This window comes from Alexandromys fortis, unplaced genomic scaffold, assembly GCF_014885135.2.
Source record: "Alexandromys fortis isolate MF-2015 unplaced genomic scaffold, M_Fortis_MF-2015_v1.1 scaffold_219, whole genome shotgun sequence".
NCBI lineage: Eukaryota > Metazoa > Chordata > Mammalia > Rodentia > Cricetidae > Alexandromys > Alexandromys fortis.
The window spans coordinates 1,896,812-1,910,261 of NW_026068092.1; the positions used below are offsets into that span (position 1 = coordinate 1,896,812).

The following is a 13,450-nucleotide window of genomic DNA, read 5'->3' on the forward strand; positions in this document are numbered from 1 at the left end:
CTCTCTCTCTCTCTCTCTCTCTCTCTCTCTCTCTCTCTCTCTCTCTTTTCTTAATGGGGGGAGGATTCAAGATGAGGTTTTTCTGTATAGCTTTGGCTGTCCTGGGACTCACTCTGTAGACCAGGCTTGCTTCAAACGCAGAAATTCACCTGCCTCTGCTTTCCAAGTCCTGGGATTAAAGGCAGGACAGATAATGGCTGGGTGGACCACCACATTAGGCTTTATTATGTTTTTAAACATAAATTTAAATAATGTGTTTGGTTTTATTTTATTTTGTTTGAGACAGGGTTTCTCCAAGTAACCCTGGTTGTCATGGAACTCTCTCTGTAGACCAGGCTAGCATTGAACTCACAGAGATCCACTTGCCTCTACCTCCTGAGTGGTGGGATTAAAGGTGTGCACCACCACCACCTGGTTTGGGAATCTGGGGATTCTTGAAGGGGTGCCATGTAGAAAGAGTAGGAGCTGGATAGTGGTCCATGATTTAAGTCCCAGTCAAAGGGAGAGAGAGCTAAGAGTTAGAAGCCAGCTGGCTATAGTAAGATCTTGCGCCACACCAAAACAAACAAACAACAACAAAATGGGTAGGAAGACTGTTACGTTTGTTAAGATAATTTGTTCTTGTATAGTGAAAGGATTTTTCTTGGATTTAACTGCTATAAAATAAATGGCTTTGTGGCTTGTAGATTAATACTAAGAAATGAAGAATCTGAGATGTTTACTCTTTCCCAAACTGATGGGGAAGCCTGTCATTTTATTTGGATGCTCATCACACATGAGACCTCAGACAAACACAGATTCCCATGGTACAGCAGTGCATTTGCTCAATCACCTTTGAGCCCAAGTTCCCTAGAATACACAAACATGGATGCTTGCAAGTATTGCAGGTCACGTTAAAGGAGAAGGACATTGAGACTGCTTTTTAATTATGAAAGCTTGGCCTATAGCTTAGACTAGTTCTTTTTTTTTTTCAGAGTGAGGTTGGATATTTATTTAGTGGTTGTGGAAGGGAAGGGAGAAGGGGAGAAGAACAGAGGCAGAGAGGAGAGACTGAAGCTGCCTCTCTGAGAGGGAGCAGGAAAGGAGAGAGAACTCAGACTGGAAGCTGAAGATCAACTTGCCTCAGCGCATGGGGGAGGGAGTGACCATGGCTTGTCTCTTAAAGAGACAGAACAGATCATTACATTCCCATCTCTTTTTTATAATAAAAAGGCTGGAGGTTAGGCACCACAAGTTAAAGGAATTGGGGTGGCAGTATGGAAGGGAGGGGAGAAGAACAGAGAGGAGTGAGACCGAATTTGCCTCTCTGAGAGGGAGCTAGAAAAGCTTAGGCTAGTGCTTAAGTAGTTCTTTTTTTTTTTGTTTTTTTGTTTTTTTTTGTTTTTTGTTTTTGGTTTTTTTAAGACAGGGTTTCTCTGTGGCTTTGGAGCCTGTCCTGGAACTAGCTCTGTAGACCAAGCTGGTCTCGAACTCACAGAGATCCGCCTGCTTCTGCCTGCTGGGATTAAAGGTGTGCGCCACCATCGCCCGGCTTAAGTAGTTCTTTTTTTTTTTTTTTAAGATTTATTTATTTATTATGTATACAACATTCCTTCCATGTATGCTTGCTTGCCAGAAGAGGGCACCAGATCTCATTACAGATGGCTGTGAGCCACCATGTGGTTGCTGGGAATTGAACTCAGGACCTCTGGAATAGCAGCCAGTGCTCTTAACCTCTGAGCCATCTCTCCAGCCCTTAAGTAGTTCTTATAACTTAAATTAACCCATTTCTAGTAATCTGATGTCTGTGAGCTTCTTCCTTCCTGGTGCTGGGATTATGGATGCGTACCACCACTGCTGGCCCATGTAGGATCTTATAACCTACTACTACACACAAAATAGATGGTGTATTTATTGGCAATTCTGAGGGAAGATTAAGAGTTTCTTTGTAAGATGGGCTGTGATAGCGCACACGCCTTTAATTCCAGTACTCAGGCTAGCTTGTTCTACAGAGTGAGTTCCGGGACAGGCTCCAGAGCTCCAAAGTTGGGATGACCAATTCTGAATTGAATGACACCGTCATGAACCGTATGGGGTGAAAGGAGAAAGCTGAGCGCCAGCATTCTCTCCATACCTGTTTCCTGACTGCTGTAATGTGAATTGTCCTGCCATTTCTGTCCTGTTAGGGTAGACTGGTCTCCCTGATGCTGAGCCAAAACAGATCCTCTCTCAAGTTGTGTCTCACTTTGTTGCAGGGATGAGAATTGTAATTATCCCTGCAACTTTACCCAGAAGACCAACACTTTGAATTTTATGCACTTTCACCAAAAATAACTTGGTGAAGCTGGATGTAGTGGCAACTCCCGTGATCTCAGTAGTAGACCAGTGTGGGCTGCCAGTCTGTGATTTGTACACACCAGAGCCAATGCTTTGCCGACACAAGTGTCTTTGGGTCTATTGTTGTGAAGAGACACCATGACTATAGCAATTAATAAAGGAAAATATTTAGTTGGGGTGATTTACAGTTCAGAGGTTTAGTTCATTATTGCCATGGCAGGAAGTTTGGCATTACATGGCAGAAATGGTGCTGGAGAAGTAGCTGGGTTGGTAGGCAGCCTGAAGAAAGAGAGAGACACTGGGCCTAGCTTGAGCATTTGTAACCCCAAGCCCACCTCCAGTGACACACTTCCTTTTGCAAGGCCACACCTCCTAATAGTGCCACTCCCTCATGACTTAGCATTCAAATCTATGAGTTTATGGGGCCCATCTCTATTCAAACCACCACAACAAGGAAAGAGCCTTATAGTAGTTAGGTGAGTGTGGCCATGAGCCCTTGATAAGGATAGCCTCTGCTCTTGTAGCAAGAGAGTCCCTTTGTGCCAGGCGCAAGAACTTCACAAATCCAGTTTCTCATTGGCAGTACCGGCTCTTGCTACTCCCATTTGCCATGATTGAGCATGTTCTTAGATTTGTCTCTGGCTGGGAAGTAATAGGCTGTGTTTAGATCTGCTGGGACCACTCTCAACTCTCCAGCTTCTTGCACAGAGAGTGATGAACAGCAAGAAGCAGAAAGCTGATCAGTCCTAGATGGTGAGTAAAGACATTTTTTTTATTTAGCAGCTCTTATCAGCCAGCAGTCTACAGGAGCAAGCAGCATAGACAATGTTTTTAGTTAGTTGCACCTTTATCCCATCCTCTACCTCTCTACTTTGATTCAAAATCAAAAGTGGTGAGACAAAGAGTTTAGTTGTCCTGATGAGTGAAACAGTTCAGAGTATAGACAGGACAACTTTTGGAGTGATCTAGAAAACTGTTCCTTAAAGAAAGAATTGAGGGATTGGTAATGGCTCAGCAGGTAAGACTTCCATGTGTACACACATACTCTCATGGTAGACAAATAAGCATAATTTAAAAATTATTTTTAAAAGATGGAATTGAGGAGATTTACTGGGATGGGAGGGTGTAATTCTGTAGTTTCTAGCAGTGTAGAACTGCCTTCTGTACACAGGCATACTCAACTTCACTGTTCCTGAGCATCTCTGCTCTAGCTAGTCCCTGTTTCTCCCCACTCCCAACCAGCCTGGCTGGCAGTTTCTGTGTGCTCAGTGCCTTGGTTTAGGCTACCACTTACAGCTTTAGCAGCTTCTTAGCCAGCTACCTGCTCACATCCTCCCATCAACCTGATATCCTAGTCTTTAGCTCTCTGCTAGAAGGCCTTTCCGTCCCTTTGCTCAGCCTATCACTGTCTTCCTAAGGATACCATTCAGTGCCTCCCTTCTCTGGTTGGGGTTAGACTATAGGAATCTGGAGACTGAGTGCATGCTAGTCTCAGCTCCCAATAGATACATTTCTTGCTGTAGAATTTTTGCTTAGGCTCGGGGTGTGAGGAGGTAGGATGGAGTATGGGAGCTACCATAGTGCTGCTGGGCATCTCACAAACCAGGGAGCCCAACATAAGAAGAGTAGTACAGTGTAGAGGGATTCTTCAGTTCTGGAGGTGAGTAGGGTGGAGGTCCCAAAGGGTTCATTCTTGGGGATCCTGGGGTATGGTACTGACTCATGTCAATCAAACAATAATAAGCTCATGAGCAGAGTGCTGGTCTCATCTCGGAAGACCAAGTTTTCTAGAACTCAAGAGTGTAGACTCTGACCTGCTAGCACTTAGTGTGTTCTGCTCTGGGTTATTTAGCTCTAGTGGCTGTTTATATTTTAAAAAACAAAAGCACTTATCTGTGAAGACTCTTGGAATTCTGCATTGAGAAAAAAGGACCATTAAGAAGAGGAGGACAGCCGGGCGGTGGTGGCGCACGCCTTTAATCCCAGCACTTGGGAGGCAGAGGCAGGCGGATCTCTGTAAGTTCGAGACCAGCCTGGTCTACAAGAGCAAGTTCCAGGACAGGAACCAAAACCACAGAGAAACCCTGTCTCGAAAAACAAACAAAAAAAAAAAAAAAAGAAGAAGAAGAAGAAGAGTAGGAGGAGGAGGAGGAGGAGGCGGACACATTGGAAACCAGGGGAACAGAGTGATGCTGTTGGAGATAAAGACTTTGCACCAAATCTTGGCCTGAAGGAGGGGAAAGCAGGTGTATGAGAATGTTTCTCCTCTATACAGGAATAGCCATGTCAACACAAGAGCTCTTGCCAGTCTCTGAAAAATAAGGTGAACACACAAAACTGTGGCACCACTTGTGAATATTCTGGATCCTTTCTTGGTTTCTCTTCCAGTCTGCAAATAAGAAGTAAGAGAAGTTTGACTGGCGACCCTGAAGGTAGTTTTATGGGGGAAGGGTTAGAAGCATTTACTGTCAAGCCTGATACCTGAGTTCAGTCCCTGGTGTAAGGAGATGATGGGATGAAGGATGGGACTGCCATGGTGCTCCTGAACACCTCACAAACCAGAGAGTCCAAATATAAGAAAATAGTACAGTACAGTGCGGAGGGGATCTTCAGTTCTGGAGGTGAGTAGGGTGGAGGAAAGGCCAAAGGGCTATCACATGGTAGAAGGAGAAAATTGACTTGGATAAGTGCTCCGCTGATCTCCTTGTGCATACATATAGTGGCGCACGTGCATGTGCACACATGCACACATACACATAGCCTGGGCTGTGGTGGCTTTAATACTAGTTCTCAAGAGCCAGAGGCAGGCAGATCTCTGTGAGTTCGAGGCCAGCCTGGTTTCCAGAGAGTTCCAGTATAGCTAAGAGTACACAGAGAAAACCTGTCTCAGGGAAGTTACTACCTTCGGGATGGACGTGGGGAGGGGGGGGTAATGTAAAATAGGAATAACAACAAAATCTTAACTCACAAATGAAGGTGTACAGGCAAAGCATAGTGATGTGTATTTGTAGTTCTAGGCCCTTGGAAGGCTGGGGCTAGAGGAGCTCTTGAGCCCAATATTTTAGGGATATCCTGGGGTCTGGGTGAGACCCTTCTATACTTTTAGAAGTAGGGCACGGTAAAAAATAGAGGTGGCAGCAACTAAGCTTAGATGCGGTGGCATATACCTGCAATCTCAGGGCTTGGGAAAGAGTCAAGAAGACTGCAAGTTCAAAGCTAACTTCAGCTACATAGAGGGGACGGGGCAAAGAAAGAGGAAAACAACAATAAAGTGCCACTCCACATCTCTTTGTGTGACAATAAAAAAATATTGACAACTTTAAATGCAGATAGCACTGAAGCAACAGGAATGTTCATTCATTGTGGAGGAATGCAAATGGAACTTAGGTTGGGCAGTGTTGCAGTTTGAATTTGAAGTACTCTCTACAGGGCCTGGAAAGATGGTTTAGTGCCCACATCCAGGAGCTCACAACAACCTATATAACTCTGGCTCAAGGATCTGGTGTCCTCTTTGGCTTCTCTAGCTACCCACACATACGTGTGCATATATGCACACACAAGAAAAACCTTTAAAACTTTGCCCTCCACAATTTCGTGTTCAAACTGGTGGCTCTGTTGGGGGACTGAAACTTTTAGGGCCTGGCTGGTGGCAGGAAATCACTAGTAGTGGGCCTTGCAGGTTTTAGTCTGGTGCTACCTCTGCTCTCTCTGTTTCCTTATCTCCCTTAATGTGAAGTGTAGATGAACGCGATAAAGTGATAAAGTAGTCCCACACTAGCTCAGAATTGAGTATAATAAAGGGTTTTTAATTTGGGATAGATTTACAGATTAGCAATCCTCTGCACAAGAAGGGAACAGGAACCAAATCCAGCAGCAGAGAGAGAGAGGAGGAGGGAGTGGAGGTAGAGGGAAAGGAAGAAGGAGAGAGCACACTCAGTTTTACACCTGTTTTTTATAGTACCCAAGGCCATGCCCAAAGTGGTCCAGCATCTCAAAGGCTATTGGCTGAAGGAGTTCGCCTAGCAGTGGAGTGTGAGCCAAATAAACCTTCTTAAGTTGTTTATCTCAGGATTTAGTCACTGTAATGAGGAAAACATAGGCACTTTAATATAAAACCAGACTCATAACATGAACCAGCAATGGTGATCTTTACTCTTTATTTTGTTATTGTTTTTTTGAGACAGGGGTTATCTGTGTAGCTCTGGCTGTCTGGAACTCTGTAGCTCTGTAGACCAGCTTTCTGGCCTTGAATTTAGAGATCTGTCTTTCTTTGCCTTCTGGGATTAAAGGCATGTGCTTCACCGCCCGACTTTGTTCTTTTATATCTGGACAGAAACATACACAGAGATGTCATATTATCCTGGAAAAAAACACTCAGAAAGCTACTGTCTACGTTTATTCAGACTGCTCTAACAAATTACTGTCAAGTGAATGGCCTATAAACAACAGAAACATTTCTCCAAATGCTAGAGAGATCCTGAGAAACATTAGTTCAAATCATTGATAGATTCAGTGATTGATGGTTCCTGTTTCTTGATTCTTCCTCATACATTAAAAAGGACATGTCAGCTCTCTGGGGTCTCTTTCATAGGGACTCCACATCCTGACATGGCGTGCATGGGCAGGTGTTTATATACCAGTGTGGGAGGTTTTGATACTAGAGATTGAACTGGGACCTTTGACATGTTCTGCCACTGATCATAGTCCTGATGATTTTATTATTAGTGTGTGTGAAAGAGAACAAGTGAGTTAGAGAGTAGGGGACATAGTTGCTATAGCACATGGAATTTTGTGAAGTCAGTTTTCTCTTTCCACCATATGGTTCTGAGGTTCTAACCGAAATTGTCAGGTTTGTGCTGCAAGTATCTTTACTCACTGAACCATCTCATCAGCTCGCTCATGATTTGTTTTTAATGGGTGAATTTGGGGAGGACATACACATATGACTCAAGTTCTAAGATATAACTATGCAAAACCCATAAAATGAATAACTTTCAGTGGTAAACCTAGTAGGAGCTATAGCCTCCAAGTGATACAGAAGTGCAGTGTAGGTAGGTCAGTGGATGGTAACATTTTACTCTGTTAATGAAGAATCTTAATAGTGAGGGAAGAGTTGCATATTGAGAGGAAATTAGGTCTCTGGTTCCCCCCCCCCCACTACTTTCAGCTTTACTGTTTAAGCTGCTCTAAAAAGAAAAGAAAAGTCTACTTTTTTTATTTGTTTCTACTGCTGGAAAGAGTCTCTATGGCCAAGGCAACTTATAGGAGAGTAAGTTTATTGGGGCTTACAGTTCTAGTGAGTGAGTCATGACCATCATGGGAGCAAGGCTGCAGGCAGGCAGGGTGGGCAGGGGGTAGGCATTGGAGCAGTAACTGAGACTTTACATCTGATTCACAAGCATAAGGCAGGAGAGATAACTGGGGATGGCATGGACTTTTGAAAGCTCAAAGCCCATCCCTAGTGACACAGCTAACCCAACAAGGCCATACATACCTCCTATTCTTTTCCCGACAGTTCTACCAACTATTCAGACAAAACATTCAAACTTGAGTCCATGGGGGCCTTCTCATTCAAACCACCACACTACTGAAAAAATAAGGCTATTGTGACATTGACTTCGGACCTTTTCGAAGTTTACTGAGCATCTTACCTAGAAATACTGGTTGGTTGTTGGATTACCTTTTGTATGGCAGGACTTCAGTTGATGTACCATTGGGAATAATTAATGAAAAGTTAATGCAGCCCTGACTTGGCCATAGGTATGTGGATTACAATATCTTCATTTTGATCTGTTTCCCCCTCTTTTTTTCTTTTAGGACAACCCTCCATATGACAAGGGGGCCTTCAGAATTGAAATCAACTTTCCAGCAGAGTACCCATTCAAACCACCCAAGATCACATTTAAAACCAAGATCTACCACCCTAACATTGATGAGAAGGGGCAGGTCTGTCTGCCGGTAATTAGTGCTGAAAACTGGAAGCCAGCCACCAAAACCGACCAAGGTGAGCCACGCACCTTTCTTCTTGCTGCCTTAGAAGGGGCTCTTTTCTGCTAATGGGTGTCAAAGGTTCTCTAAAACCCTGTCAGGCAGAGTTGAGAGAAATACTGCCATAGCAATTCAAGTGCATGTAGAAGTACTGCTGAGACCCTCACCCCCACCCCCATCCTGTGGGCTGCCTGCTCTCGGCTGAAGTGTCAACTGTGCATGGGCACTGGCCTGGGGTGGTAAAGGATTCTGATATTGCCTAGATGGGAAAATGAGGATGGTGGATGCACACAACAGTTAGCTTTTGAGATCACTTAGAAGAAAGGTTAGTGAGGACATTCCAGACTAACAGAAGGACTTATGCCAAGTCCTGTAGCTCCCAGTAAGTGGTTTGGGGGTTCAGGACAAGACAGTCAGATTTGGGTACTTGGGTGGAAAGCACATAGTTGACTGCAGTGTCTGTGATTCTTAGAATTAGATGCTCGTTTTCTTAGAAAAGTATTTTATTCTGTGTCACAATTGTTTTCTGTCTTGTCCCTTTCTTGCTACTTCGAGTAGACTTTGCTTGGATTTTGTCTAGTATTACTCATATACTTACTTAGATTTTATGAAACAGGTCTTGCCATAAGCTTTCACATTGTCCTGGAACTTGCTCTGTAGAGCAGGCTGGCCTCAAACACATGATGCTTCTACTTAAACCTCCAGAGTGATTACATGAGTGCACCGCCACACCTGGTTCCAGTTTTTATACCAGACTTGCTTTTGAAGTTCTACTTTCGTATTTTTGGTGGCTTTCTACTAAGTAATTAATTGAAGCAATGTAACATTAGGTTAGATTCCAGCAAGTGAATGGAGGTGGTGTTCGTGAGATTGCAGGTGGCTTTTCCTTACTGGTGGAAGCCCTGGAAGACTGAGAAACCTGACTATTCGAAGGAGCAGATGCTAGATGTCTAATCAGAGAGTAGTTTCTAGCAGGATTCACCTGCGCAGCGCATGAAAGCACTGCTATTAGGACAATTTGACTGAATTCTCAGCTCGAGTGGCCTGATTATTTTCCTGTACAGACTCTTAGCTCTGTGTTGGAATCTGACCTTCACTGTGTCAGTAATACAACTTCCAGAGACTAGGCTGAGTTGAGTCCCTACTCAGTCACCTCTACTCCAGGCCCTCTGACACTCACCAGTTTAGAGTCTCTTCCTTTACCTGAGAACTGATGGCATGAAGGCCAGGGCTAGGAGACTCTCAGGCCGTCCTATTTTATCTTCACATCTAGATACATAACCTGCTGCCATTTCAGGTTGGGGCTATGCCTCCAAAGAGTCAGATAGGTTAAGACTAGTTTTCCTTTTTGGGTTTTCAAGACAGGGTTTCTCTATATGGCCATGCCTGACCTGGAACTCTCTCTGTAGACCAGGCTGGTCTCAAACTTACAGAGATCCTCCTGCCTCTGCCTCCTGAGTGTTGGGATTAAAGGCGTGCGCCCCACTGCCCTGTAGTTCCAGGTAGTTCTTTTTTTTTTCTTTTTTTAATTATTATTTTATTGTTTATTGGGGAAAAAAATTTCCACCTCCTCCCAGCCTCCCATTTCCCTCCCCCTCCAGGTAGTTCTTTTATAAAATATTCTTATTCGTTATTAAGAATTTCTTTTCAAGTATAGTGACAAAATTATTGTTTTTGTGATTTGGGACAGCTTAGGACTTCTTCCTAGAAAACCAGTTGCTTGTTGTAGTCTTTGTAACGTGACTTTGATTCTGTCCTCTAAATCAGTAATAGCACTCGATGCCATATTTTCCTATTTTCTGTTACCTGTGGCGGTATCATAACCCCTATTGAAACTCCAGCCATGGTTTGCAACTGGAGAGATAATTCACTGGAAGCTGTTCCAGAGGACCTGGAGTCAATTCCCATCACCCTTATGGTAGTTCACAACCGCTTGTAACTCCAGTTCCAGGGGCATGTCTTCTTCTGGCCTCCAAGGGTATAGGTTCCTACACAAACATACATGTAGAAACAACTCTAATCACATAAAAGTAGGGACTCCTTTAATCCCAGCACTCGGGAGGCAGAGGCAGGCGGATCTCTGGGAGTTCGAGACCATCTGGTCTACAGAGCTAGTGCCAGGACAGGCTCCAAAGCCACAGAGAAACCCTGTCTCGAAAAACAAAAACAAAACAAAACAAAACAAAAAAGTAGGGACTTAAGAGATGGCTCAGTAGATAAGAGCACTGACTGCTCTACCAGAGGGCTGAGGTTCAATTCCCAGCACCTGCATGGCAACTCACAGCTGTCTCTAGCTTTAGTTTCAGGGGATCCAACACCTTCACACAGATATACATACAGTCAAAACACGAAGGCACATGAAATAATTATCTTTTTTTTAAAGTTAACTAATTGAGATAAAATGGAACAGGGCTTAAAGTAACAGTTTATTGCTCATTCTTTATATTGGTTGTCTCAAATGGGGGTGATTATTCTTGGAATACCCAGATACTCTCATTGGAGGTAAATTGTCCCACTTGGCATCCTTCACGTGTGGCAGTTGGTGCTGGCTGGGTACTTAGCTTTCTTTGTGTTGCTTATTCTCCATGAAGTGGGTTGGAACTCTTCATAGCAGTGGTGGAGCTCTAGTTGAAAGCAGAAGCAACAAGCTATTTACAAGTCCATGTAGAGCTAGTACTATTATTATTGTGTCCCTTCTGGATTCTATTGGCCAAACAAGTACAGTCTTGAACAGGGAAGTAGACTGAGTCTTAAAGGAGTTGAGGCAGGATATTGAGGGTGGGAGAGGTGGGTACACAGGCAGAGGAGGAGCCACTGGCACTGAGTTCCTTACTGTCTCTACATGCTTTTTCTTTTTTGTCTTCTTTTAAATGTGTTTGCTTGCCTGAATGTATATCTGTACACTATATGCATGCAGTGTTGAGGTTGGAAGATGGCATCAAATCCCCTGGGACTGGAGTTACAAATGCTTTTGTAATGCCATGTGAGTTCTAAGGAACTCAGGTCCTCTCTTCAGCCTCCGTCTCTCTACATACTTATGTGTGTGGCACTATTGTGGCCACATGGCAGATGCTATTGTGTTCATTGTCTTTTGTTTGTCCTATTTCCTGACTCTGTTCCAGCCAGCACCATCTTTATCATCTTGTTTTTAAATGTCTTGCAGTTCTGCATTTCCTAAAGTTGTGAAGTGAATGCATCACTTGTTCCTTAATAGTATCTGCTTGTGGTTTCATGTCAGTCATCCACCATATACAGCCTTTTGTTGATCTCTAGATTCTCTTAAAGAGTTTTTCTATTTAGAGAGCATCAAAGTTGTGTTGTGTTATTATGTTTATGCCTTCGTGTATGTCTGCACATTGTGCGTGCCTGGTATTTAGAGAGGCCACAAGGGAGTGTTAGATCCCCTGAAGCTAGAGCTGCCATCTAGGTGCTGGGAGAAGAACCCAGATCCTCTGGAGGAGCAGCCAGTGTTCTGTGTGTGTGTGTGTGTGTGTGTGTGTTTGGTGTTTTTTTTTTCCCCCCCGAGACAGGGTTTCTCTGTAGCTTTGGTGCCTGTCCTGGAACTAGCTCTGTAGACCAGGCTGGCCTCAAACTCCCAGAGATCCGCCTGCCTCTGCCTCCCGAGTGCTGGGATTAAAGGCGTGCACCACCACCGCCCGGCCACAGCCAGTGTTTTTAACCACTGAGTCATCATATTCTCCTGTCCCTCTAAGTTGTGTTTTATTAGGTATGGAAAATAAAAATGATAAGATTGGGGGCTGGAGCCGGGTGATGGTAGCACACGCCTTTAATCCCAGCACTCGGGAGGCAGAGGCAGGCGGATCTCTGGGAGTTTGAGGCCAGCCTGGTCTACAGAGCTAGTTCCAGGACAGGCTCCAAAGCCACAGAGAAACCCTGTCTCGAAAAAAAAAAAAAAAAAAAAAAAAAAAAAAAGATTGGGGGCTGGAGAAATGGCTCAGTAGTTAAGAGCATTTGTGCTTCCAGAGGACCTTGGTTCAATTCCCAGCATACATATGGTGGCCACCAAATCATCTTTAGCTATAGTTGCAAGAGATCCAGTGCCCTCTCAGGCATCCATAAACACTATATACTCACAGTGCTCAGACATATGTGCAGGAAGAATACCCATACACATAAAATAAAAATAGATAATTCTTTTTTAAAAAGAAAAGAAAGTTAAGACTGTTGACAGGAAAGTTAAAATGTTCTTAGTGTGGGAGCTGGAGAGATGACTCAGTAGTTCTTGAGTTCAGTTTTCAGCAGGCACATTCGGTGACTGTCAGCCATCTGCAGCCTCACAGCTCCGGCATCTGATACAGATCCCCAAGGTCACCTGCACAAATGTGTGCATTCTAACATGAAGACACAAATTAAACATAGTGGAAAAGCAACTTGAAAAAAAAAAAAAAGCTCTTGTGATCCAGCAGGTCAACTTTGAGTTGTATATGCCCCCCAAAATGAAAGCATGGATTCATACAAATATTATTATTAATTGCATCTGTGTGCATGAATGTATGTCGCGACATGCATGTGGAGGTCAGAAGACGACTTAAGGGAGTCAGTTCTCTTCTTACCCATGGGAATGCCAGGATTCAAGCTTGGAGGAAAAGCTTTTATCTGGCAAGCAAGCACCCCTCTGTCCTGAAACACTTGTATTACTGTTTATTGCAGCTAGGCACAGAGGAAAAGCAACTCAAATGGATATACACACTGTGGTATCTAGTCTGCTTTCTTTTGCTGGGACAAAGACTTTGTGACCAAAAGCAACCTGGGGAAGAAAGGGTTTGTTTCAGTTTACAGTTTATAATCCGTTATGAAGGGATATCAGAGCAGGAACCTGGAGGGTAGAACTGAAGCAGAAGTCAGGGGTGGTGGCACACACCTTTGGTCCTAGTACTCTAGAGGCAGAGGCGGGCGGATCTCTGAGTTCCAGGACAGCCAGGGCTACCCAGAGAAATGGTTTCAAAAAAAAAATTAAAAAATAAAAAGAATTGGGGGCTGGAGAGATGGCTCAGTGGTTAAGAGCATTGCCTGCTCTTCCAAAGGTTCTGAGTTCAATTCCCAGCAACCACATGGTGGCTCACAACCATCTGTAATGAGGTCTTCTGGCCTGAAGACATACACACAGACAGAATATTGTATACAT

At 43.9% G+C, this 13,450-nt stretch overlaps 1 protein-coding gene across 2 annotated transcripts in view; it reads left to right on the forward strand.

Annotated features, from left to right (window-relative positions):
* Positions 1–13,450, forward strand: part of Ube2l3 (ubiquitin conjugating enzyme E2 L3) — a 44,718-nt gene that overhangs the window by 27,072 nt on the left and 4,196 nt on the right. For both annotated transcript variants that reach the window (XM_050122906.1, XM_050122904.1), the window contains one exon: positions 8,134–8,320. In XM_050122906.1, the coding sequence (XP_049978863.1) occupies positions 8,134–8,320 (187 nt within the window). The remainder of the gene's footprint in view (positions 1–8,133; positions 8,321–13,450) is intronic.